The sequence below is a fragment of the Lutra lutra genome, chromosome 16, assembly GCF_902655055.1.
Source record: "Lutra lutra chromosome 16, mLutLut1.2, whole genome shotgun sequence".
In the NCBI taxonomy this organism is placed as follows: domain Eukaryota; kingdom Metazoa; phylum Chordata; class Mammalia; order Carnivora; family Mustelidae; genus Lutra; species Lutra lutra.
The window spans coordinates 895,820-918,830 of record NC_062293.1 but is presented as its reverse complement, the minus strand read 5'-3'; the positions used below and the strand labels follow the sequence as shown (position 1 = coordinate 918,830).

Sequence of the window (23,011 nt, the reverse complement as noted above, 5' to 3'; positions counted from 1 at the left end):
TGCTCACGCACATTCACACACGCTCACGTACAGCCTTGCACCCCCCCACGCACACACTAGTCGTCCCGCAGTGTGCTGAGAAAGCAGGCGCGACGGAAGACTAGCCTCCGGGGCCAGGTCTGCGGTGGGTCCATCGTTCCCCGCAGGTACCGCCGCCCAGCCCCCGCTTGGGACCCCACGGAAGAGCCCCACGGGCAGTTAAGGCTTGGCAAGCAGGGCTTTGAGGGGCACAGAGTTGCCTGGAGAGACCCTTCCCGGGGCAGCAGCTGGAGGCCTGTCAGCTCAGCTGCGAGGTGCCATGCTGGTCCATTAAGCCAACGAGCCAAAGAGTAACAAGCCTTTATTCACTTCCGGCAACTGCGCAGCCAGGACCCAGGACGAAAGTGCCGAGTTCCCTCATTCCCCTCTCTTCCACGGAAAGGCACAGTTAAGGCGGGCGGGGGCTGCAGGGGCGGGGGGCACCGCCCGGCAGGGGGAGCCCGGAACAGAAGGGCCCTGTTGCTTTTTGGACTTGGGGCAGGGGCAAGGTCAGGGAGGAAAAGCACTGAGCGGTGGGTCGGAGTGGAGAGACGATACAAAGACCTTGGCTGAAGGGACCGGGTGAGGCGGCCTCCGGGTGGCGATGCCTAGGGCAGGAGTAAGCTGGGTTCCGGGCCCGCTGGCCGGAGGCCTTACCGCAGCGCCTTCAGAGACCAGCCAGGTGGGGGGAGGGCGGCTCCCCGCTCCAGGCCTGGAGTGCAGCCTCCGTGCCCACTGATGGCCTGCCAACGGGGCCCACGCACGACCCTGGCCTGCAGCCCACTCAGGGAGCCTACTCTGCCCGGAACCCCCTCTCCAGCAGGGTGAAGAGGGCAGGATGGGGCCCTGGGAGCACAAGCCAGCCTCCTCCCAGGCCCCTAGGTCCCAGGGTAGACACCTTTCCTGCGGGAGCACACCTTGGGGGCTGCGCTGGAAGGAGGACCCACATCTCCCCCTCCCGCCTCTGCGGCAGCTGGTACATGCACAGCCTGGACCCTGCGTGGGGGCAGGCCGCTCACCCAGGGAGCTTGGTCACCTGGCCCGCCAGGGGCTCTGGGGGGGCGCTCTGGGGGAGGCCTGCAGCACCCCCATCTCCCTGGACGTGGTTGTGGCCAACTAAGAGAGCCAAGGGCGGAAAGGGTCAGCAACGGTCCTGCTCCCTGGGTCGGGAGTCCAGGATCACCGAGCAACGAGGTCACTCTGCTTGTGCATAGGACACCAATCCGTGTCTGGGTAGAGAAGGCAGTGGACAGACTTGAACCTGGGAAGGAAATGCGGAGGTCAGCCCTACCGGGATGTAGGTGTTGTTGGGGGTAGCGCCAGAGGCCCTCCCCACCGCCCATTTACCGTGTGGGGTCCTGCTGCAAGCTGAAGCCTCCCACATTCACCACATTATGTGGGTTCTCTGGACCCCCATAGCTCAAGGTGACCTGAGGTGGGGGGAGACAAGTCACTCCCAGGATCAGCTCTTCCCCCACACCCTCCTCTGACATCCAGAGTCAAACCAGGAGAGGCCGCTGTGCCTCTGGCTCCCCGGGGCCCTCCAGGGCAGGACTGCCCCCCATCCCGGTGCACCCAGGGCACGACCTCCCCCCCACCTTCCAGGGTAGGTGGAGGGCCCACACAGGCCAAGTCCAGACCCACCCCCCACTCTCCCCACCCAGGGCAGGACTGTCCCCCTCCATCTGGGGCATCCAGGCAGGCCCCTCACAAAGGAGCCCCTGTACCCGGGCCCCTGGGTCCCAGCTGCGGGGCTGGGAATGCTTCCCTGAGCCCTGGTGATCGGCCTGAGATCCGGGGGAAGGGCCAGGCACCTCGGGGGGACAGGCGGGGGGCGAGGCCCGGGAGCTGTGCCGTACCTGCTGCAGCACGGCGTCGGGCGGCAGCCTCCGCAGGTCCTCCAGGTGGGAGTGGAAGAGCGAGCTCGGCAACAGGCGCGCGCCCAGCAGCCCCTCCACGATGTAGCCCACAGTGCAGTCGTCCGGCAGCCGCGCCCGCTCGGCCGTGCTGATGAAGCTGCCCAGGCTGGTGGGGGGCCGGGGCCAGCGGGTCAGGGCCTCCTCCATCCTCAGCACCACCATGCCCGCCTCCCAGCCCGGGCAGCCGGCCCCCCACGCACCGCCCCTTCACCTGGCCCAGGGGCTCATCTTCAGAGCGAGGCCTCTGCTCAGGCAGAAGCCGGCTCCGCCTGTCGCGAACCAGAACTTGACGGTGGTTACCTGAGGAGGAGAGAGACGTGGGGCAGGGCGGTGTCCTCAGCTGCTCCCCACACAAAGGGCAGGGGGACCCCCGGGCACAAGTGAGGGGCTTCCTGGGGGCCCAGCTCCTCCCACAGCACCTCCTGAAGGGCCCCCACCCCAGCATGGACCAGACTCTCCACCCTGCCGCCCTTCCCCAGCGGGGTCTCCGTGCTCTCAACCGTGCTCCGGGCCCAGCACTCACGGTGCCCCCTCCCTGGACCCTTTCGGCGGCCTCGATGGGGTGGTCCAGGCTGGGCCGGCCCAGGTAGATGTCCTGGCTGGGCGAGAAGGTGGAGAGCAGCCGCAGCAGGCCTCTGGGGTTCACGTAGTTGTCGTCGTCCACGTGGCAGAACCACCTGGGAGCAGCCAGAGGTACTCTGGAGCGAGGGGCTGGTGCCGCTGGGGGCCTCCCCCTGCTGGCTCCCAAGCGTGTGTGGGCCCAGCCTCAGCCCTGGGCTCTCCCGGGGGCACTGGAGCAAGGCCACCACATACTTGCGTCCGGACTCGATGAACTTGTCATACTCCACGGCCATCTTGCAGCACAGGGCCTGGCGGGTATGCACGGCCGAGCAATTGGTGTTGATGACGTGGCTGCCTACCCGGCGCAGGAAACGGGGGAGGCATGAGGGCCAGCCCGCCCCATGGTGATCAGGGCAAAACGGGGCTGTCCAGCGGGCATGGCCACCTCGCCCTGCTTGAAGCCCCCAGGCCGGGTCCAACCGCGCAGCCCTGGCCAGCTGCTGACCCACGGGGCCCAGACCGGTGACAACCATCTGCACCACTGTGAGCGCAAAGCCGGCCCAGGTTGACGACGTGCCCAGAGTGGGGCTGCCCGGAAAGAGTGGCCCTCTGCTGGAGCGTCTTCAGGGACCGTTTGGGGACTGTGGCTCCGGCTCGAGGCCCTGGGAGGCCTGCCAGGGCTGCGGGAGGCAGAGCCCAGCCCGTGTGTGTAGGGGGCCTGGATGCTGGCCCTGCTCTCCACCAGCTGTGTGACCCTGGGCAAGCGACGACGGCCCCAACCCCGCCCCGGACTTCTCTACACAGCAGGGAGATGGGTGTCACCGCACCAAAGGATCCATGAGGGGGCCCCATGCATGCAGGCTGGGGAGTTGCACTCACCTGCCCGGAGTCGCAGTTCAGGGTCATCCCCGTCCGTGAAGATGAACGTCTGGGGAGAGACAACCTGTGAAGCCCCAGGGGGACCGGGATGGAGCTGCAGAGACGCCCCTGGGTGAGCCTGGGCTTCAGAGATGGAACTTCGGGATGAGAAGAGGGTGCCCAGGACGGGGCTGGACTCTTGGGGTTGGGACAGGGGAGCGGGGGTCCCTAGCGACGGCCTGCTGCTGTCCCCAGTGTCTCCTGCTGCGGTTGGGGCCAGGCCTGCTCTCACGGGACATCTGTGGGGTCTTGGTCCAGTGTCAGCTGAGAGAACCCACCCAGCTGGGAGGGCAGCCGTGCTTGGGTCCCCACAGACTCAGAGTGAAGGTCTGGCCATCACTCTGGGGACACAGCAGTGGGCAGGGGGTCCCGGGGATGAGGTCTCCGGGGCAGCCCTTGCAGGGACAGGGGTGTAGGGGGCGCGGACGGTTGAGGTCCGGCACCGGGGGATAGGGGTGCCGGGGTCGGGGGCTGGGGTGCCGGGATCGGGGATCCCGGGGCGAGGCCCACCTGCTGGCGGGCCCGGGAGATCCAGGTGCTCAGCAGCAGCCCCAGGCGTGGCCCGTGGTTCTTCTGGGTGGTCTTGACAGCGATGAAGACGTCGTCCGGCCGCAGGCGGGGGACGGAGGCGGGTCGGGTGGGGGATGCCCGCCGGCCGGCGCTCGGACTGGGAGCCCTGGCAGGGGCGGGGGCCGGCGCCGGTACGCGGGGTAGTGGCAAGGGCAGCAGCAGTAGCGCGGCCAGGGCCGCGGCCAGCGCGAGGCAGGCCCGGCACAGCGCCCCCCGCGCGCGGCTCATGCGGCCGCGGGACCCGCGGGCACCGCCCGGGCCCAGGCCGCGCAGCGGCCCCTTTAAGAGCCGCCCCGCCCGCCGCGCCCCGGATGCGCTGCCCCGGAAGTGGATGGTGCTGCCCCGGAAGTGGACGGCGCGCCGCGGCGGGGTCGGTGAAGATGCCGCTGCCGGTTCAGGTGTTTAACCTGCAGGTAACGAGCCGCGGCCGGCGACCCCTCCGCGCCCTCCCGCACCCCTGCTCCCGCCCCCCAGCCTCGTCGCCGCCGGGCCGGGGCCGGGCCCCCACGCGGCCTCCCCTCCCCGCCGCCCGGCGGCCTCGCGCAGGGAACCCGCCGTGGGCCCGGCAGCCCGGCCCGGCGCTAACTCTGTCTTTCCCTTCGGCCGCAGGCCAGCTGTGTGTCAGGGTCGGGGGGTGCAGAGAGTCAGGACAGGATGAGGGGTAGCCCGGCCCCCAGCTCGGCCTCCTCGTCAGTGACCGATCTGTACCGCGCCCCTCACAGCAGTAGGTCAGACCTCTTCCTGCGGGGCACGGCCGGGGACTTCAGCCTGAGCGCCAGCCTGTCGGCCTGTACGCTGCTTCACGAGGTACCTTCCAGGACAGGGGGCCCAGGAGCGAGCGAGCCTGGGAGGGGGGCGCGCCCCCGCCCGCCGTCCGGGCCCGCCGGCGCAGGACGCGCGCCCCAGGACACTGTTCCGTCGCCGCCTGGGCCCGCCGCCCCCGCTGCCGGGCGCTGCTTGAGGCTCGGAGAAGCTGCGTCAGGACGGTGGCTGCGGCCGTGAAGGGACCGCAGCCCCCCTCCCCCGCCCCGCGCCCCGCTGCCTGCCCGCGGCCCCGGAGACCCGCGGTGGAGAGGGCGCCAGGGCTCTCTGCTCAGCGGCCGCGGGGCTTGCGAGGGGCGGCGTGGGACACGGGCTGGGGAAGGGTCAGGGACGGCCAGCGCCTCCGGACTGGGTCCTGGACAGGATCCCGCAGACAGGATCCCGCAGACAGGATCCCGCAGACAGGATCCTGCCGGGGACGTGGCACCTCGGGCAGAGCCCGACTCAGGGCACAGTGAGGGTTTCTCGCCCTTCCTGGTCAGTCCGGTTCGAGTGCCAAGTGCCTGCCTGTGTTGCAGGGGGCCGTGGAGCCCATGCAGATCGATGTGGACCCCCAGGAGGACCCGCAGAATGCGTCCGATGTCAACTACGTGGTGGAGAACCCCACCCTGGTAAGGAGCCCTGCCGGCAGTCCTAGGGCAGGCAGCAGGGGCGTGTGGTGTCAGTCCTGGGGCGGGGGTAGGCTAGGCTCCCCACCCAAGCCATGTTTTTCTCTGACCCAGAAACCTCTAGGCTGTTTGGTTGCCACTGGTCATGGGGGGCGGTAGCCCAGCCAGAGACCGTGTGCCCCACTTCTCTTCATGGGGCAAGAGCCCACGAGCGGCTCTCCTCAGACCCAGGACAGGTCTTTCTTGGCACCCAGGTCAGGAGCACGGCCTCCTGACCGCTCTGCCTGGGGACTGGCAGTCGCGAGTCATGCCCATCTGGCTCTGGCCATTCACCCCTTCAGCGCCCCAGGCAGAGCTCTACCCTGGAGGCCCCCGCCCTGGCTCACGCCAGGTGGCCTTTGCCAGCACCGGAGAGCCGTCTGGCTGGCGCCCGAGCACCTTGTTCTTGCCATGGGTATAGGGCTTCTCGGATACCGCAGGAGGGTCAGTGTCTGGGTCCTGCTCCTGGCTCACCTGCCAGGGCTTGGGGTCTGGGGTCCCGCCTTGCACAGCCTCCGTCCACTCCCGCCTCCCTGACTTCAGGATCTGGAGCAGTACGCGGCCAGCTACAGCGGGCTGATGCGCATCGAGCGGCTGCAGTTCATTGCCGACCACTGCCCCCCGCTGCGGGCGGAAGCCCTGAAGATGGCCCTGTCCTTTGTGCAGAGGACCTTCAATGTGGACATGTATGAAGAGATTCACCGCAAGCTCTCGGAGGCCACCAGGTGACACCAGGGGCATGACCAGAGGAGGCAGGGCCCTTGGTGGGAGCAGACTCCAGGGACTGGGCATGGTGTGTCTCCCTTGGGTCTAGCCTGGGCAGGGGCCCTTCCTGTGCTCCTGACGCCTGACACCATCCCCTTGTGGGCACTTAATAGCGTCCCTGCCTCAACGTGGGGACATGGCCTTCTTTGTTAAAAAGCCAGGAGGGGCGATAAATGGCAAAACAGGCCAGGTTCTCAGTCGCCCTATCGTGGGGCTCTCTGCGTTGCCCTGGCCTTTCTCTGCGTGCACAGGGCGCATAGACGTCCTGGCGGGAAGCAGGGCTTCTGGAGACGGCACCTTGCTCTCCTCTGCGCGTGGCCGCACGCACGCGCCTTCTCCTGGTGGGTGTGCGCTCCAGGCTGTGGGCCTGTGTTCCTCTGCTGCCTGGGCGCTCCCTCGGCAGGGGCTGGGCAGGGGCCCCCGGGGGGCACCCCCCCGCCTGCACCTTGGCCCCTGACTGCCGGAGCACTCCCTCAGGGAGCTGCAGAACGTGCCGGACACCATCCCCGAGAGTGGCGTGGAGCCGCCGCCCCTTGACACGGCCTGGGTGGAGGCCACTCGGAAGAAGGCTCTGCTGAAGCTGGAGAAGCTGGACACGGACCTCAAGAACTACAAGGGCAACTCCATCAAGGAGAGCATCAGGTGCCGTTCTTGGGAGGCTGGGAGGCTGGGAGGCTGGCGCCGGCAAGGCCCACGTGGCCCTGGGCCAGGTCCGCTCACCTCTGGCCCCACAGGCGCGGCCACGACGACCTGGGTGACCACTATCTGGACTGTGGGGACCTGAGCAACGCCCTCAAGTGTTACTCCCGGGCCCGAGATTACTGCACCAGTGCCAAGCACGTCATCAACATGTGCCTCAACGTCATCAAGGTGGGCCCTGCCTCGGTGGGATGGGCGGCCGGAGGGGCTGCGGGGCAGTGCTGCCCCTGAGCCAGGAGGGGGCGCCCCAGCTGAGCCCACCCCACCTGCCTGCCAGGTCAGCGTCTACCTGCAGAACTGGTCTCACGTGCTGAGCTACGTGAGCAAGGCCGAGTCCACCCCGGAGATCGCCGAGGTAACGGCGGCGTCCCCACTCTGTCCTGGTCCCCGGACCGCCGCGTCCCGGTGGGCGGGGCCCTCCCCCAACTGCCCTTGCCCCTCAGGCTGGGGCAGGGCCCAGGAAAGGACCAGGGTGTGCAGGCTGGTGGCTGACGTGTCCCACTTTGCCCTGCAGCAGCGTGGGGAGCGGGACAGCCAGACCCAGGCCATCCTCACCAAGCTCAAGTGTGCCGCCGGTGAGGGCTTCGGGGCGGAGGACGCCACAGCTGAGCCCGGCCGGGTCCCATGTCGGTTCTCACTGCCAGGGTGGGGGGCCTCGTCGCAGCTGAGGACACGTCAGCTGGGGTGCCCGCAGGCCACGGTGCTGGGTGGGGAGGCCAGTGCGCAGCCGTGGTCGGGGACGGGGACGGAGGTGTGGCTAGCGGGTGGGCCTGGGAGTCCTTCGTCGGAGTCCCCGCCGCTGCCCACGGCTTCCCCAGGCCCTCGGCTCCAGGGCGCTCCAGGCCAGGCTCGCGGCGTGGCCTCGTTTGAGCAGAGTCCCTGTCCTTGACACCGGGAAGTGGCTGGGGTGGGGCGGGCAAGGGCGCCGGGCTTCACCGTGCCCCCCGCCCCCGCAGGCCTGGCGGAGCTGGCCGCCCGCAAGTACAAGCAGGCGGCCAAGTGCTTCCTGCTGGCCTCGTTCGATCACTGCGACTTCCCCGAGGTGAGGGCCCCGAGGCCGTGTGGGGTCGCGCCTTGCTGGGACTCGGGAAGCAGGGGAGGGCTCGTGGGTTACGGTCTTTCTTGAGGGACGTCCGCGGAGTCCTGCATGTGGTTCGGGTGGGGGTGGGCGGGGCGGGGCGGCCCAGCCTCGTGTCTGCGCGTCCCCCTTGGATTCTGTCTTGGCTGTCCGTGACCCCGGCCGTCTGGCCCATCCCTTCTGGCCGTAGCTGCTGTCTCCCAGCAACGTGGCCGTCTACGGTGGCCTGTGCGCCTTGGCCGCCTTTGACCGACAGGAACTGCAGCGCAACGTCATCGCCAGCAGGTGCGGGGGGGGGGGCTGGTGCGGGGGGGTGGGGGGCGGGGCCCATGGGGGCGGGTGCGGGGGGGGGGCGCCCGGGGCCCGTGGGGGCGGGTGCGGGGGGCGCCCGGGGCCCGTGGGGGCAGGTGCGGGGGGGGGCGCCCGGGGCCCGTGGGGGCAGGTGCGGGGGGGGGGCGCCCGGGGCCCGTGGGGGCAGGTGCGGGGGGGGGCGCCCGGGGGCCCATGGGGGCGGGTGCGGGGCCGGCTCTGAGGGCCGTGCGTCTGCAGCTCCTTCAAGCTGTTCCTGGAGCTGGAGCCACAGGTCCGCGACATCATCTTCAAATTCTACGAGTCCAAGTACGCCTCGTGCCTGAAGATGCTGGATGAGATGAAGGTGAGGGACCGGCCAGCTTTGGGGCGAGGGGGGCGGGGACCGGGGGCGGCGGTGCCTGAGCAGGTCTCCTCACCAGGACAACCTGCTCTTGGACATGTACCTGGCCCCCCACGTCAGGACGCTGTACACCCAGATCCGCAACCGCGCCCTCATCCAGGTAGACGCCGGGGCGCGGAGGCTGAGGCGAGGCGCTGCGGGCGGGCCTGGGAGTCCCTGGCGGCTGACTCGGCCTCGGCCCCGCAGTACTTCAGCCCCTACGTGTCGGCGGACATGCACAAGATGGCCGCGGCCTTCAACACCACCGTGGTGGCGCTGGAGGACGAGCTGACGCAGCTCATCCTCGAGGGGCTCATCAACGCCCGCATCGACTCCCATAGCAAGGTGGCCGGCCCCGGGCCAAGGCCGTGGGTGCAGGGCGGGCCCCCAGGCCGTGGGGAGCACCGCTGAACCCCATCCCTCCGCCGCAGATCCTGTACGCCCGGGACGTGGACCAGCGCAGCACGACCTTCGAGAAGTCCCTGCTGATGGGGAAGGAGTTCCAGAGGCGCGCCAAAGCCATGATCCTGCGGGCGGCCGTGCTGCGCAACCAGATTCACGTCAAGGTGAGGGCAGGGGCGGCCCCCGCGCAGACGAGCGGCAGGGTGGGTGCACACGCGTCCCCCGGGCTGAGCAGCCCCGTCTCCCCTCCAGTCCCCTCCCCGAGAAGGGAGCCAGGGGGAGCTGACGCCGGCCAACAGCCAGTCCCGGATGAGCACCAACATGTGAGGGCGCCCGCTGGCCTCCAGGACGGCTCGTGCCCCACCCGCCCCCGCCGCGGCCTCGACACACAGGCTCCCACGGCTCACCCGCTACTTGTGGAGGGCCTGTGTACCCCCCTGGCCCCCGCTCTGCAGGGCCTCCTGCCAGGGCATCCAGGCCCGGCTTCTCGTGTTCCCTCGCCCCCTGCTGTGCCCGGCGAGGGGGGGCTGCTGCTGCTCAAGGCCCTTCTCGGAAGGAGACGGCCAGGGCTCACCCGTGTGACCTCCTGGTGCCGCCCCCGCCCCCCAGCAGCACTGCCTCCCAGCCCCCTTGTTGTGTCATCGAGGGTGCAGGCGAGTTCGACGTCAGTCCATTAAAGGGCAGCCTGAGAACGTTCCCTTGTGCCATTCCTGCCCGCTAAGAGGGCTCGCGAGCCCCATCTCCATGAGGTCAGGCTCTGGGGTCAGGGCTCCCCACCCATTATGCGGGCCAAACGGCCAGGAGGGGGCTGAGGCCAGCCCACACCCCCTCCTTTAGGGGTTTCCCAAGGCAGCGGCTCCCGCCCGTGGCCACTGGCTGAGTCTTCACCGGCCCTGGCTCCGCCCTCCCAGCCTCGCGTCGCGAGGTCTCGCAGGCGCAGGGTCTGCTCGCGCCGTCTGGTTCTCTGCATCCTTTCAGAGATGCACATTTATTGTTCGCTTTTGAACACACGCGTTGCAGGGAGGGGGCAGGTCCAGCCTGGGCGCCTGCTCCCCAGTGCAGCATTTCTGGGCTCCTGGCGTTGGCCGAGGGGAGACCAGCTCTTCCTTCCGCGCTGAGTAGCGGGAGGCTCCCTGAGTAAAGGCATTTCCTTAAGTGGGACGCGTAGAGGTCTGAGCAGCAGTCCTGGGGCCTGGGGCGGCGCTGTGTCCGGCTCCAGCTGCCCCTCAGGCCAGGGCACTGCCCACCACCTCAGGAAGGCCGCCTGGCTCCCCAGGTCCTGCCGGCTGGGGCTCCTGCAGCGGGGACGGGGCCCCCTTCCAGGCCAGAGACTTCTCCAGTTTGGTTTTAAAAAGCAATCCGTGACCTGGCGGCAGAGGAGGAGGACAGTGGGGCCCAGGAGGCTGAGGGTCCCACTGCCCACTGGGGGCTGGGACTGGGGGTGGGGGGTGCGGGCAGCAGAGGCGCCCCTTACCTGGGCAGTCCGCGGCCTCTCTGAAAGCACTCTTCTTGCAGCAGCCCCGGCACAGGCTGAACACACACCTGTTGCCCTGGACGCGGGGAAGCCGATGAGCCTGCAGCTGAGGCCCCTCCACCTGAGCCAGCCCCCCAAAGCCCAGGGTCGGCCAGGAGCCCCGGCGGGCTGCAGCCCAGCCCAGGGCCTGCCTTCCACAGCGCGAGCGGCTGTCGTGAGGCGGGCAAACAGCCATCCTCCCTGGGGCTGCCCCCCGACCTCCGCCAGGTCCTGGGCAGTGTCCGTGGCACCGCCCCGCCCACCACCCCCAGCGCTGAGCTCTGGCCCGGGCAGCACGGCCAGACTCACCTTCGGGTTTCCACACTGGTCACACTTAGCGTATTTTGCTGAGAAAAGAACAGAAGCAGGTGTTGCTAGAGCCGGTGAGCCGGCCCGAGGACGCAGCACACGTGCCCCCACCGCGTACTAGGTGCTTGCCCCTAGAACCTTCTCCGGAGGGTGGCCTCAGAGCCCAGCCCCACCTCCAAGCAGCAGCCAGGGAAGCAGGTGGCAGGCCGGGCCGTGGTCACGCACCGTGGCAGCCTGGCTCCCAGCAGGCCCTTGCCACTGCGCTCCCCCGTCCTGGGGAGCAGCCCCTGGGGCCCCACAGGGGAACTGCTTACGCTTCAGCGAGGGGTCGAAGGTCTTGTGGGGGTTCCTCAGCTGCTTCTTCTGCTTGTTCTTGGACAGGACGTCTGCGCCGCCCTCCTCCTCCTCCAGGGCCCGCTTGCTCCGTGCCCCCCCGTTCTCCTTGCTCCCTTCCCCGGGCCTGGAAGGGGAGGGCAGCGGGCAGAGCCGGCCCCGTTGAGAGGTGATCCACCAGCCTGGGCCCCAGGACGTGTACAGCGCCCCAGCAGCTGGGCTCCTGGGCTCCCGGGGCTGTGGCTGGGTCTGAGTGGCCCCAGATGACAGCCCAGCCACGGCTGCAGGGACCCAGGGGAAGCTCAGGGGTTGCCTGCCACTTGCCCCCAGGACAAATCCACTGGGACCGCTTAAGAGAATCACCTTACAGGGACAGCTGGCATCTCAAGACAGAGCCGAGCCGCCAGCACCCTCCACCAGGGCTGCAGAAGGCACGCCGGGCCCCAGTGCAGGGAGCAGGTGCCCTCTCCTCCGTGTGTACCCCAGCCCGTGGGCCGCTGGGAAGCTCACCCTGGCCGCAGGTAGGGCTGGCAGATCCAGTGGAAGAAAGGCAAGCCACCAGATGGCTTCTCTCCCTCCTTCTGCCTGGATATATCCTCCTGCAGAAGCCCAGAGCAACCCACATCACAGAGCCCAGACGCCCCACCTGCCGCCCTGCCCCCCGCCAGCCCCACCACCTGCCTGACACCGCAGCTTCAGCTCCTGGTTCACGGCCACAACACCCTCCAGAGTCTTCACCTTGGCGAGCTCCTCCCGGAGCTGCTGATGCACCTGCAGCCTGAGACAAAGGCTCCGTCCCCGAGCCGCCCCCAGGTCGAGCCCCTGCCCGGCACGCAGACCCGACTCCGGAGCGAGCTCTCCTGATACACGCTTCCAGAGAGCTCCCCTTAAGTCCCCCAACACCCAGCCAGGGTTCAGACCCACCAGCATCTGCCTTGAGGAGCAACTCACGTGTGGTGCCACAGCTTGAAGAGGTGGGCGCGGACGCAGGACAGGGGGCAGGGGTGCTGCCGCACGATGTCCAGGTACTCCTCAGCCAGCTCCCACACGGCAGGGCTGCGGCCCTCAAACAGGGCGGGGTTGTGCAGGTTGCCCTCTGGGGGGAATCGGGGGGAGGACGGCTCAAGGCGGCAGGCACTCACGTCCCCGGAGGGGTGGCCCCCCACCCCTCAGGCCACACGCGGCCGAGGCCTGGGAGTGAGGCCAGCACGGGCCCCGGGCACCCCAACGGGGCCCAGCCCCTCCGTGGCCTGCCAGCCATGGCCCATCAGCCGCGGCCCTGCCTCACCTGCACTCATGACCCCCTGGACTCCTGTGTCCTGGAGGCAGCGCTCCACGTCCCGCAGGCACTGGATGTTCCCGTTGGCAAATACAGGGATGGCCACTGCCTTCCTGTCGGGAGCAGGGGGCAGACGCTCAGCAGAGGAGAACCATGTCCCTTCGTCCCCCCTACCAGGCACAGAGCTCCAGCCCCCACACTCCCTCCGACCCCACCGCACAGCTCCCTGCCAGCTCGGGCAGCCGCGGCCCCCTCCACGCACACTCACCGCACGGCCTTGATGTGCTCCCAGGAGGCAGTGCCCGACAAGGGCCCCTTCTGCTCCTTGGTGCGCCCATGCACGGTCAGCAACTAGAACACGGTGAGGCCCGGCTCTACTGTGCTGTGACCACAGACCCCAAACCAAACCCTGGGCCTCACATGCCCAGTGCCGGCCCCCCAGTACCCTGGCTTGCAACGGGGGGGCTGCTGCCTGTGGCTCCCGTGTCCCACGGATCCACCCAGCGTGCGGCACAGAGGCGGCACCTGTTGGAGGGCCGCTCTTCGTGAAGTGGCAGCACGCCAGGTCCAAAGGTGTTGGGGGGGGCACCAACCTGACCTTAAGGCTGGGGTCAGGTAGGGAGAGGGCAGCTGAGGCCTGGCCCCTCCCAGGACCAGCCTCCTCCTTGGGAACACGCAGCTCCCCCACCCTCACCAGGCCTTGCCTCGTGGTGACCATGATTCTGGCCCTCCCTGGCGAGTCGGCGCCTCAAGGGAGCTCCTGGGGGCAAGGACCCCTCCCTACCTGGTCAGGGTGCAGGGGACAGGAGGCAGGGGAGTAGGGCGTGACCTGCGAGCCCTCAGCCCCTCACCTGGCAGCCGGCCTTCTCCAGCATCTGGGCGTACCTCACGGTCTTGTCGATCTCCGGGAAGACTCGGATTTTGCACGTGACAGGCACGGCGAGCTTCTCGTGCGCCAGGAGAACTGGGGAAAAGGAGTCGGCTTCGGACCAGCGTGCTGCTCACCCTGGGCCGGCCGTGGGGAGCCCCGCCTCGCACCAGCTCCCACCTGCCCAGACACTGCAGGGCCGGCCGGGCCGGGACACCTGCCCTCAGCTCCCGCGGTCCGGTCTGCTGTCGGGTTCAAAGGGGAGTGGCTGGCATGGAGCAGCGGTTTCGCCGTCCCTCCTGCAGCCGCAAGTGTGCGCTGGCCAGGACTCAGCGGCCACCACCTTGGGGCTCCTTCACCAACCATGACCCAGCCTGATCCCCACCCCGGCCCCAGCACGCAGCCGACTCACTCATTCTCTGGAGCAGGTCCCACTCCTCCTGCAGGAAGGCACCGTAGTGACCTGCAAAAGAGCAGCACGGCCTCGGCCCCCGTTCTGCCACATCACACCTGGGGGCTGTGTGCCCGGCTGCCGGAGCTCAAGGGCACGGAGTGGGATGCCCACCACGTCTGACCAACCAGCAACCCCTCAGACTCAGCGAAGAACAATGTCTGTGCCCCAGGCCGGGGAGCGGTCCCAATGCCTAAACTACACTGGGCGACACACAGCAGCAGGGTGAGGGCGGGGGGGGGGGGGGTGTCCATCCTCCCCAGGCACTAAAGAGGGCAACGAGCCTCAGGCCAGCAGAACCCTGTCGCTCGAGGGAGGAGCAAAGACAGGTCAGGGACGCCACCAGGAGCAGAGCGCAGGCCTTCCCCTGGTCTTGCCCACACCCTGGCCTCTACGTGGGCCCCTGTGGTTTAAGGCTTTGCCCTCCCCCACCAAGGCAGTGCTCCGCACCGCGACCTGCGGCTGACCCACCTCTTTTGGCTATCATCTGCGGGCAGCCCAAATTCAGGTCGATGGCGTCACAGTAATCCTGAGCCAGGAGAGCCGCCTGGACAAACACCTCCGGGTCATTGGCACAGAACTGGGAAAGACACAGGTGGTGTCGTGAGCCCGAGACAAACCCTGGTACCGCAGCTCCCCGGCCCCACAGGACATTCAGGGTCCCCGGGGCTGCCTGCCAGATGGCATCCTGCACTAACATTTACGCGCCGACACGTGCCCACACCACAAGGAGGGGGAGTCACAGACGCACGTCCGTCCCGACGGTGACGCAACACTGGCATCACTGACTTTAGGAGAGCAGAGTGTGCCTCCCCAAGGTCCCGTAACGAGAGGACACGTGGCAGACAGGCAGGCGAGGGGGGAGGGGCTGCCAATCTCGCACAGCACCCACGGCGTCCCCTCGCCCAAACTGAGCCGGCGGCCTGGGAAGGGGTCAATCTCTGGGAGACCAGCCCCAGGAGCCCCGGGAAGCCCGGAGCTTCGCCAGAGAATGCCCGCCCCCACCCCCCGAAGCTGTTCCTGGAAAGATGCTGCACCTGGCATTCCCGGCCAGGCCCCTGCCCACCTGCACAATGAGAGGCCGGTCCTCGGGGCACACCTCGCAGTACAGGTTCTCCTTCCGATAGTTGGCGTCGCGGACGAAGACCTGGGCGTGCAGCATGGGGGTGTAGCAGAGCTGGGCCCCGTGCCGGCGGCTCAGCAGCCTCCAGGCCAGCTCACTCTGGTCCACCATGGGCGCCACCACGTGGCGGGCGCCCCCCAGGGTGCGGCTCCAGAACTCGAAGCCCTGCAGCTTTGGCATCGCCTCCACACTGAAAAGGGGGAGACCAAGGGTCAGCCACTGGGGCAGAGCGGCAGGGCAGCCGTGAAGGCATCGGGTGGAGCCCAGAGGATGCACAACCCTCCTCGAGGCCGCTCCAGGGCAGCCCGACGGTCGCAGACACAGACATCAGGGTCACCCTTGCTGCAGACCCAAGGCCATCGCCTCCGGGCAGAGCGTCCCCACCCGCTCGCCAGTGAGCCAAAAAGCCAGGGAACGCGCTGTCCTGGTCCTGCCTCCCCCCGACACCTCGGTCAGGGAGGACGGCCCTGCCCACCTGCTCCGCACAGGAAACGCCTCAACGCGCCCCGGCTCACCGCACCGGTGCTGGCCAGACGCCCTCGCTGCAGCCGCCCTTCCCCACAGGCCGTCAGAGCGGCCGTGGCCCCGCTGCCTCCCCCAGCGGAACCCCGGGGACAGCCCCCGCAGGGGCGCGCGACTCCGCGCACTGAGCTCCGCGGTCACGAAGCAGTCACCGGCCTGACCACCCACCGAGCGCGCCCCTGGGGGTCCTGACACTGCCCGACCGAGGTCCCACGGGGAGGTCCCACGGGAAAGTGCCCGGGGCACAGGCGCGCGGGGCGCTGAGGCGCTGTCACCGTCGCTGCCGCCTCGCGCGGGCGCCCGGCGGGACCCGCAGGACACCTACCCGCCCGGGCCCCTCCCGGACCGCCGGCGGGCCTCTGGGAGCCAGGGCGCGGCGGGGGCTCCCTCGGTGCCCGTAGGCCGCCACGCCGGGGCCGCCGCCCGGCCCAGGGCTCCGCGCCGGGGCCGCCGGAAGGTGCCTCCGCCAGGGCGGTCCGGGCGGCCCGCGGTGCGGCGGGAAACGCGTCCCCGGGAAACCGCGCCCGGCCGCGGAGGAGCCCCGCCCCGCGAGGTCGGAGGTCAGAGGCCGGAGGTCGGGCGGAGAAGGGAGACGCGCCGGCAGCGGGCGCCGAGGCCCGGCTCGCCCAGCTCCCGCTTTCCACTCCAGGCTCCCGCTTCTGCCTCCCGAAAGGGCCGCAAGTGCCCCGCCTCGGCCCGGCGCTCAAAGGCCTCCGGGAGCCCCCACAGGCCGGAAGCGCTGCCGTCCGCGGGGCCCCACCCCCGCACTTCCGGGGCCCGGCCAGGGTGCGCGCGCGGCTAACCCGCCTGAAACGGAGCACGCACGCGCAGGGCGCTCCCCGCCGCAGGGGCTGGCGCAGGCGCACCCGGGAGTCGGGGGCGGGGGTGGTCGCGGCGGGAGCTGCGAGCGGGAGCCGCTGCGGTGCGGGCCTTTCCCCTGGCTGTTTCCGAAACCCGCTCGCTCCCCCGCAGGAGGCCGTGCGCTCCCCTCTCCGCCGCTAGCGAGGCGCCCGAAGCCCTGCCCGTGCCTGCCGCGAGCCGCGGACGGCCGGCGCCCGTGCTTTAATTCGCGGGCCCCTGCGCACAAACCCGACAGTGTGTTGGCCGTTTAGTTCCGGCCTTGAGTACGGCCGCGTCCCCGAAGGACGGGCGTTGGAGGAAGGACAGGTCCAGACCGAGAGACGCGTCAGCCCGTCCGAAACGACGAGCGCACCGAGCACCTCCGCCGGCTCCGCGGGGCCGGCCGCTCCCGGACGCAGCCGGTCAGGGCCGGGACGTGCTGGGAGCGCGACCCGCGCCGGCTGCGGACGCTCGGGGAGGGACAGAGGCGCGAGCGTTCGTTCCTGGACCTAGGAGTGCTGATTCCGGATGCACGGGACCGTTCTTCGCTTGGCTTCAACACGTTATTAAGAGGAAGGTCGTGCGGGCGCCTGGGGGGCTCCTGGGTCGAGCGTCCACTCGTGGTTTCAGCTCAGCTGATTGTGTCGGGTTCGGGGGATGGAGCCCCTTGTGGGGGTCTCCCCGGGATTCTTTGCTCTCCTCTGCCCCTTCCCTCCCACCTGCCCTTACTAAAAACACACAACAACCCCGAAATCAATGCCATGCAGTCTTTAAAAAATACGGTAACTAGAAAATTTAAAACTATCTACATGGGCAGGATTTCTGGAATAGCAGATAGAGGAGTTTTCCAAATGCCTTCCCAAAAAAGCAATGTTTAAAACAGGGCAAATCGTTTAAAGCAACCATTCCAGGACTCTTTTTTTTCAAGATTTTATTTATTTATTTATTCGACAGAGAGAGCACAAGCTTTCTCCCAGGTCCCCATTCCAGGACTCCTGACCAAAGATATACAACATTTAAGAGCACTTAGATGGAAGTTATGAACGTCAGGTGGGCCTGGCTGGCTTCTCAGCAGAGCCAGGGGCCGGGTGTGACCCTTGATCTTGGGGTTGTAGGTATGGACCCCATGTTGGCTACAGAAATTACTCAAAAATAAAATCTTTAAGAAAAAAAAAGGAAGGGGTGACTGGGTGGCTCAGTGGGTGAAGCGTCTGCCTTCGGCTCAGGTCATGATCCCGGGGTCCTGGGTTCAAGCGTAGGTCGGGCTTTGCTCTGCGGGGAGTGTGCTCCCTCTGCTGCTGCTCTCCCTGCTCGTGTGCTCAACGTCTCTCTCTCTCTTTATCTTGCTGTCAAATAAATAACTAAAATCCTTAAAAAGAAAGGGGGCATTTTGTGGAGTTTCGGGAAGGGGCGCCTTTCCTTTCCTCCCACCCTCTGGTAATTCCACCAGAGTCAGGTGGGCCTCCAGGACCTGACACCGGGGAGGGCTGATTACAAAGCCTCCCAGGGTGTTGAGAAAATTGCAGTCATGGTGGCAGACGGCGAGCTGGACACCCAGCTGCCAGAGGCCACAGGACTGGTTAAAGCAAGGACAGTGCAGCCAGAAATTCAACAAGGAGACTCAGTCGACAAAACAGCAGTCATCGGGTCAGCTGCCGGTGGTGCCTGGTGGCCTGCAAGGCCGCGTGTGTGCCCCGCAGGGACCAGGCTGCACTCCCAGCTCCACACTCTTCTCTGGCTGCATTTGAGGCTTCGCAGCAGCAAAACGGAAAAACCAGGGCTGAACTGCGGACTGCTAGGACTTGGAATGCGTCCCCAACCTACGCAGAACTGTCGACAAAGGACGCAGCCCCCCCAAAGGACGCTGGCTCACGATGCTTACGTGCGCCTTCTGACCAGTAACTTACGGTCGTTAAGCTGTACTGACCCAGGGAAACGGAGGAGACCAGGGGCACCCGGCTGGCTCTGTCCACACAGCTCAAGAATTTTGGTCACGCAGGGTGTGGAGCCTACTTAAGAAACAAACAACCTGGCAGATACCCCAGTGACCACACTGTGGAGGGGACAGGCTCAGCAGAACCCACCATCCAGGCGCGGTGCTGTGTAAACCCACACCTGCACCAAGAACAACACTGAATTGGGTGGGGCAGGGGGTTCAGAACCCAGAGTCTACAGCACGTCATCTAAAAATGCCCCGTAGTCGATTAAAAACATTCTTTAAAGATTATTCAGTTTAGGGGGCGCCTGGGTGGCTCAGTGGGTGAAGCGTCTGCCTTCGGCTCAGGTCATGATCTCAGGATCCTGGGATCAAGTCCTGTGTAGGGCTCCCTGCTCTGTGGGGGGTCTGCTTCTCCCTCTACCATTCCCCCTGCTTGTGTGCTCTCTCTCTCAAATAAATAAAATCTTTTTAAAAATTCGTTTACGAAAATCATGCAGCCGGCAGCAAGCACAGCGGTGAGGGTCTGGGGCCTTTCCCTCTGATCAGGGGCAAGGTAAGGAGGCTACTGCCTCTCTTTACTCGAAATAGTCCTGGGGTTCTCCCGGCACCTCAGGCAAGAAAGAGGAATAAAAGGCATCCAGACAGGAACAGAAGGAAGAAAATGCCTCCTTTCGCCGTCACTGTCTATGTAGAAACTCCCCCAAAACAAAAACAACCTACAACACCCCTAGCCCTAGCCCTGCTTCCCCCCGCTCCCCGCCTCTCTGCCTACTTGTGATTTCTCTCTCTCCGTCAAATGAAAAAATGGAATTTAAAAAAACAAAATACAAATATTTATGACCCCCTCATGTTGCCTCCTGCCCCCCACAAGCCCCGTCCCTAGAAAGCACTGATCTGTTTTCTGTCCCTAGAGATTGCCTCGCCGTTTCAGCATTTTGCAGAAATGGACTCATGCTGCGCGGACTCTCCTGGTCCAGGGTCTGCGCTCAGCGGCGTCTCGAGCCCGTCCACGCCGTCCTGGGCGTCCGTGGGCCGCGCTTGCTGCTGGGCCGCATTCCTCGGTCCGGACAAGCCGCCGTCCACCTGTCGCTTCACCTGCGATGGAGGTCTCCATGTGTGCGGCTTTGGGCTACAAAAAAGGTTTGTGGACAAGTCTGTGTGTGGACACAGACTCTGTTTCTCTTGGATACATGCTTGGAGTGGAACGGTCGCCTCGTATGGTAGCTGCACGTGTCACTTTTTCAGAAACTGCCAAATTGTTTTCCGGTGCCAGCGCACCGTTTCACATTTCCGCTAGCAACACGGGGAAGTCCCAGCTGGTCCATATCCTCCAACACTTAATATTCTTTTATTTTTTTTAAGATTTTATTTTTTAAAAGATTTTATTTATTTATTTGACAGAGATCACAAGTAGGCAGAGAGAGAGGAGGAAGCAGGCTCTCTGCTGAGCGGAGAGCTTGATGCAGGGCTCGATCCCAGGACCCTGAGATCATGACCTGAGCCGAAGGCAGACGCTTCACTGACTGAGCCCCCCAGGCACCTCTCTCATTGTGTTCTTAATTATGAAATGTTATGTCTGTTCCTTTTATCTGTTTCACATCTTTTGCCCATTCAAAATTTTAAAAAAATTTTAAAGATTTTATTTTTAAATAATCTCTACACCCAGCGTGGGGCTTGAACTCACAACCCCAAGATCAAGAGTCACAGGCTCCACCAACTGAGCCAACTGGCAACCCTCTTTTGCCGATTTTTAAAAAATTAAAATGTTTGTTTCCATTTTGTTGAATTTTGAGAGGTCTTTACATGTTCTAGACATAGATCCAGTGGTCTGTGACTTACTTTTCATTTTTCATGATCTGTGTCTTTTTTTTTTTTTTAAAGATTTTATTTATTTATCTGACAGAGAGAGATCACAAGTAGGCAGCGAGGCAGGCAGAGAGAGAGAGGGGGAAGCAGGCTCCCTGCTGAGCAGAGAGCCCGATGCGGGGCTCCATCCCAGGACCCTGAGATCATGACCTGAGCCGAAGGCAGAGGCTTTAACCCACTGAGCCACCCAGGCGCCCCTGATCTGTGTCTTTCAAAGAGCAGACACAGGCGCCTGGGGGTCAGTCAGTTGAGCATCGGACTCTTTTTTTTTTTTTTTTTAAGATTTTTTATTTTATTTATTTGACAGAGATCACAAGTAGGCAGAGAGGCAGGCAGAGAGAGAGAGGGGGAAGCAGGCTCCCCGCTGAGGGGGGAGCCCGACGCAGGATTCGATCCCACGATCCTGAGATCATGACCTGAGCCGAAGGCAGAGGCTTTACCCCCTGACCACGCAGGAGCCCCTTCATGGCTCTAATTCTGTGTCCTATGTCAGTAAACGCACGGATTATTGCAGCTTTGTAATACATTTTGAAGAGTCTTGGAATCAGGCACCGCAGCTTCTCCACCCCTGCCACTCTCCAGCGCATCCCACAGGAACTGACTTTCGGGTCCGTGTGTCCCTCCAGACAGGCTTCCGGGATTTCGATCGAGGCTGTACGATGTGTGCGGGCCGGGGGGTGCCCAGGCGGCTCCGGCGCAGCTCGTGGGCCTCCTGGTCTCTGGGTCTTGAGTCCAAGCCCATGTTGGGTACAGAGATTGCTTAAAGTTAAAATCTTTAAAAAAAACAAACCCGTAATGCTCATTCTGGGGAGAATGGACACATCAGCCCTGAGTTTTGTGACCATGAGCGTGGCACATCTCTGCACCCGCTCCCTTCACCTGGCTCAGCGGGGCCGCGCCCATCTTCCATCGCACTCCCCCAGCTCTGCCTTCTCTGAGAGGCAACTGGCGCTGACTTGTTGATGGCAGCGTCTGCCGTTCGTGTCCCTTGTCGGTACTTGCGTGATGGGCTCAAACCCTGTCTCTGCTGGGGTCGTCCCACACTCACCGCCTCCATCTAGCAGGTTTCCGGAGGATCCGTCAGCGTCTCCGCACGGGGGACCATGTTGTTGGCAACCAGGGTCGGTGTCATTCCTTCCTTCTCTGCTGGACACCTTTTCCCTCCGCTCAGCGGGTTAGTCTCTGCCTCGTCCCCCGTCGCAGGGGGATGCCTGCTCTGCAGCCAGTAGGGGCGACGGCGGCTGCATCTTGCCGTCTATCCGGTGCAGGGGGTCTCGCGTCTCTAGCGGGCGGAGAGCTGCCCCCGCAGACCTGGGTTAGGCTTCACGCCTCTGTGTTCAGCACATGCTGTTTTCTGCATCCAGTGAGATGATCCCTTTTCGGCCGTTAATGTGGTGAGTTACGGTGATTGATTTTTGAAAATCCAACCAGCCTTGAATTCCTAGGATAAACCCCAATTGGTCATGATGTATTCCCCCTTAATCCGTGACTCTACATGCTAAAATGCCATCGATGTTTTGCTTGCGTGACTGTGACGGATACTGGTAGGTTTCCTGTAACGCCGGGCTTTGGTACCAAGGGGATGCTGGCCTCGCAGCAAAGCTGCACGTTACCCTCTTGCTGTGGAATGGATTGTGTCTCCCACATTCCTGGGGGAGCCCTAATCCCCAAAGGGACAGTATTTGCAGACGGGGCCCTCAAGAAGGTGCTAAAGGCGAAATGAGGCCCTAGGAGTGGCCCCTCAGCAGACAGGGCTGTGTCCTTACAGGAAGAGGGAGCGACACCGGACTTGTGTGCTCGCTCTGTGCCACGGGAGGACAGCAAGAAGGCAGCTGAGAGCCGGGAGAACAGCGCTCCCCAGGAACTGCGCCAGCAGGAACCTCGACCGTGGACTTCCCGGCTGTGAGGGTGAATTCCAGTCTGTAGTGTCATGTTACGGCAGCACGAGCAGACGGACACATCCCCGAAATATTTCGTGCAAACGGAATCCTCCGCATGCGCGGAGACTGGTCTCCCTTCTGGAACTCGGGGAGCGTCTGGAGGGAATGGGTCACCTTTTTCTCCTACACGTCCTGCAGAACTGGCCATTCCGCTCTGGAGTTAGCTCTGCAGACAGGTGTTAGCCGCAAACTCACTGTCTCCCACGCAGGTAGGGTCACTCGGGCTGCGACTCCTTCTTGACTTTGTCCGGTGTGGGATTTCGTCACCTTACCTAGGCTGCCCGGTTGTGTGGCACGAAACCGTCCGTAGTTCTCTGGCACGGGGGGGTCTCGGGGACGTCCCCTCCCGTTGCTGACGCCGGCTCTTGGGGTCTTCACTCCTCTTCCGGCTCGGTCTTCTTTAAGGTTTGTGCACTGCTGATCACCTCTAAGAACTTGGTTCTGGGTTCATTAAATTTCTGTTGTTCTGCACTTTATTCAGCTGATTTTCACTCTGGCGTGCATTGCTTCCGTTATTCTGCGGAGCCGGATCTCGTTTGCCCCTATTGTAGTGTCTGAAGGTTCATCTGCGCCGTCGGTGCCTTCGTCCCTGCCACGGCTGCCCGCCGAGTGTGGTGCTGTGCTCTCAGCTCTGACCCCGATTTCTCTTTCCAGTTTTTCTTTTTTTCTTTTTTATTTTATTATTATTTTTTAAAGATTTTATTTATTTATTTGACAGAGAGATCACAAGCAGGCAGAGAGGCAGGCAGAGAGAGGAGGAAGCAGGCTCCCCGCTGAGCAGAGAGCCTGATGCGGGGCTCGATCCCAGGACTCTGAGATCATGACCTGAGCCGAAGGCAGTGGCTTAACCCACTGAGCCACCCAGGCGCCCCATCCAGTTTTTCTTTTTTTAAAGATTTTATTTATTTATTTGACAGACAGAGATCACAAGTAGGCAG

General features: G+C 65.0%; 4 protein-coding genes across 13 annotated transcripts; 2 read left to right on the top strand and 2 right to left on the bottom strand.

The window, feature by feature from the left end:
* Window positions 1-323: 323 nt before the first annotated feature.
* RFNG (RFNG O-fucosylpeptide 3-beta-N-acetylglucosaminyltransferase) lies at window positions 324-4,291 on the bottom strand. Of its 3 annotated transcripts, none has more exons than XM_047708356.1 (8): window positions 3,927-4,291; window positions 3,378-3,471; window positions 2,751-2,853; window positions 2,461-2,614; window positions 2,149-2,237; window positions 1,878-2,043; window positions 1,366-1,448; window positions 324-1,279 (listed from the first exon to the last, which is right to left on the bottom strand). In XM_047708356.1, exons 1-8 carry the CDS (start codon window positions 4,212-4,214, stop codon window positions 1,198-1,200), a joined length of 1,059 nt encoding a protein of 352 aa, XP_047564312.1. In that variant the 5' UTR covers window positions 4,215-4,291; the 3' UTR covers window positions 324-1,197. The 3 variants fall into 3 exon arrangements, with proteins under 3 accessions (XP_047564312.1, XP_047564313.1, XP_047564314.1); XM_047708357.1 differs by having other exon boundaries at window positions 3,378-3,441; window positions 3,927-4,290; XM_047708358.1 differs by having other exon boundaries at window positions 3,378-3,426; window positions 3,927-4,288.
* A 29-nt stretch (window positions 4,292-4,320) lies between these two features.
* Window positions 4,321-9,783, top strand: GPS1 (G protein pathway suppressor 1). 5 transcript variants are annotated; one of them, XM_047708355.1, is made up of 15 exons: window positions 4,326-4,399; window positions 4,709-4,793; window positions 5,327-5,419; window positions 5,999-6,180; window positions 6,698-6,862; window positions 6,955-7,090; window positions 7,197-7,274; window positions 7,434-7,494; window positions 7,876-7,961; window positions 8,188-8,282; window positions 8,547-8,652; window positions 8,729-8,809; window positions 8,896-9,033; window positions 9,120-9,254; window positions 9,343-9,783. In XM_047708355.1, exons 3-15 carry the CDS (start codon window positions 5,342-5,344, stop codon window positions 9,415-9,417), a joined length of 1,416 nt encoding a protein of 471 aa, XP_047564311.1. In that variant the 5' UTR covers window positions 4,326-4,399; window positions 4,709-4,793; window positions 5,327-5,341; the 3' UTR covers window positions 9,418-9,783. The 5 variants fall into 5 exon arrangements, with proteins under 5 accessions (XP_047564309.1, XP_047564311.1, XP_047564310.1 ...); XM_047708353.1 differs by lacking the exon at window positions 4,709-4,793 and having other exon boundaries at window positions 4,321-4,399; XM_047708354.1 differs by lacking the exon at window positions 4,709-4,793 and having other exon boundaries at window positions 4,328-4,399; window positions 7,437-7,494.
* On the bottom strand, window positions 9,129-15,954 carry DUS1L (dihydrouridine synthase 1 like). Of its 4 annotated transcripts, XM_047708349.1 has the most exons (15): window positions 15,814-15,954; window positions 14,910-15,156; window positions 14,315-14,423; window positions 13,805-13,855; window positions 13,376-13,488; window positions 12,793-12,875; window positions 12,534-12,637; window positions 12,197-12,341; window positions 11,927-12,023; window positions 11,756-11,844; window positions 11,227-11,372; window positions 10,913-10,950; window positions 10,565-10,640; window positions 9,992-10,223; window positions 9,129-9,950 (listed from the first exon to the last, which is right to left on the bottom strand). In XM_047708349.1, exons 2-15 carry the CDS (start codon window positions 15,144-15,146, stop codon window positions 9,854-9,856), a joined length of 1,617 nt encoding a protein of 538 aa, XP_047564305.1. In that variant the 5' UTR covers window positions 15,147-15,156; window positions 15,814-15,954; the 3' UTR covers window positions 9,129-9,853. The 4 variants fall into 4 exon arrangements, with proteins under 4 accessions (XP_047564305.1, XP_047564303.1, XP_047564304.1 ...); XM_047708347.1 differs by having other exon boundaries at window positions 9,129-10,223; XM_047708348.1 differs by lacking the exon at window positions 15,814-15,954 and adding an exon at window positions 15,442-15,596 and having other exon boundaries at window positions 9,129-10,223.
* A 312-nt stretch (window positions 15,955-16,266) lies between these two features.
* Window positions 16,267-22,564, top strand: LOC125087731 (uncharacterized). The gene is made up of 3 exons (XM_047708360.1): window positions 16,267-18,285; window positions 19,277-19,407; window positions 21,902-22,564. Exons 1-3 carry the CDS (start codon window positions 17,857-17,859, stop codon window positions 22,254-22,256), a joined length of 915 nt encoding a protein of 304 aa, XP_047564316.1. The 5' UTR covers window positions 16,267-17,856; the 3' UTR covers window positions 22,257-22,564.
* Window positions 22,565-23,011: the final 447 nt, after the last annotated feature.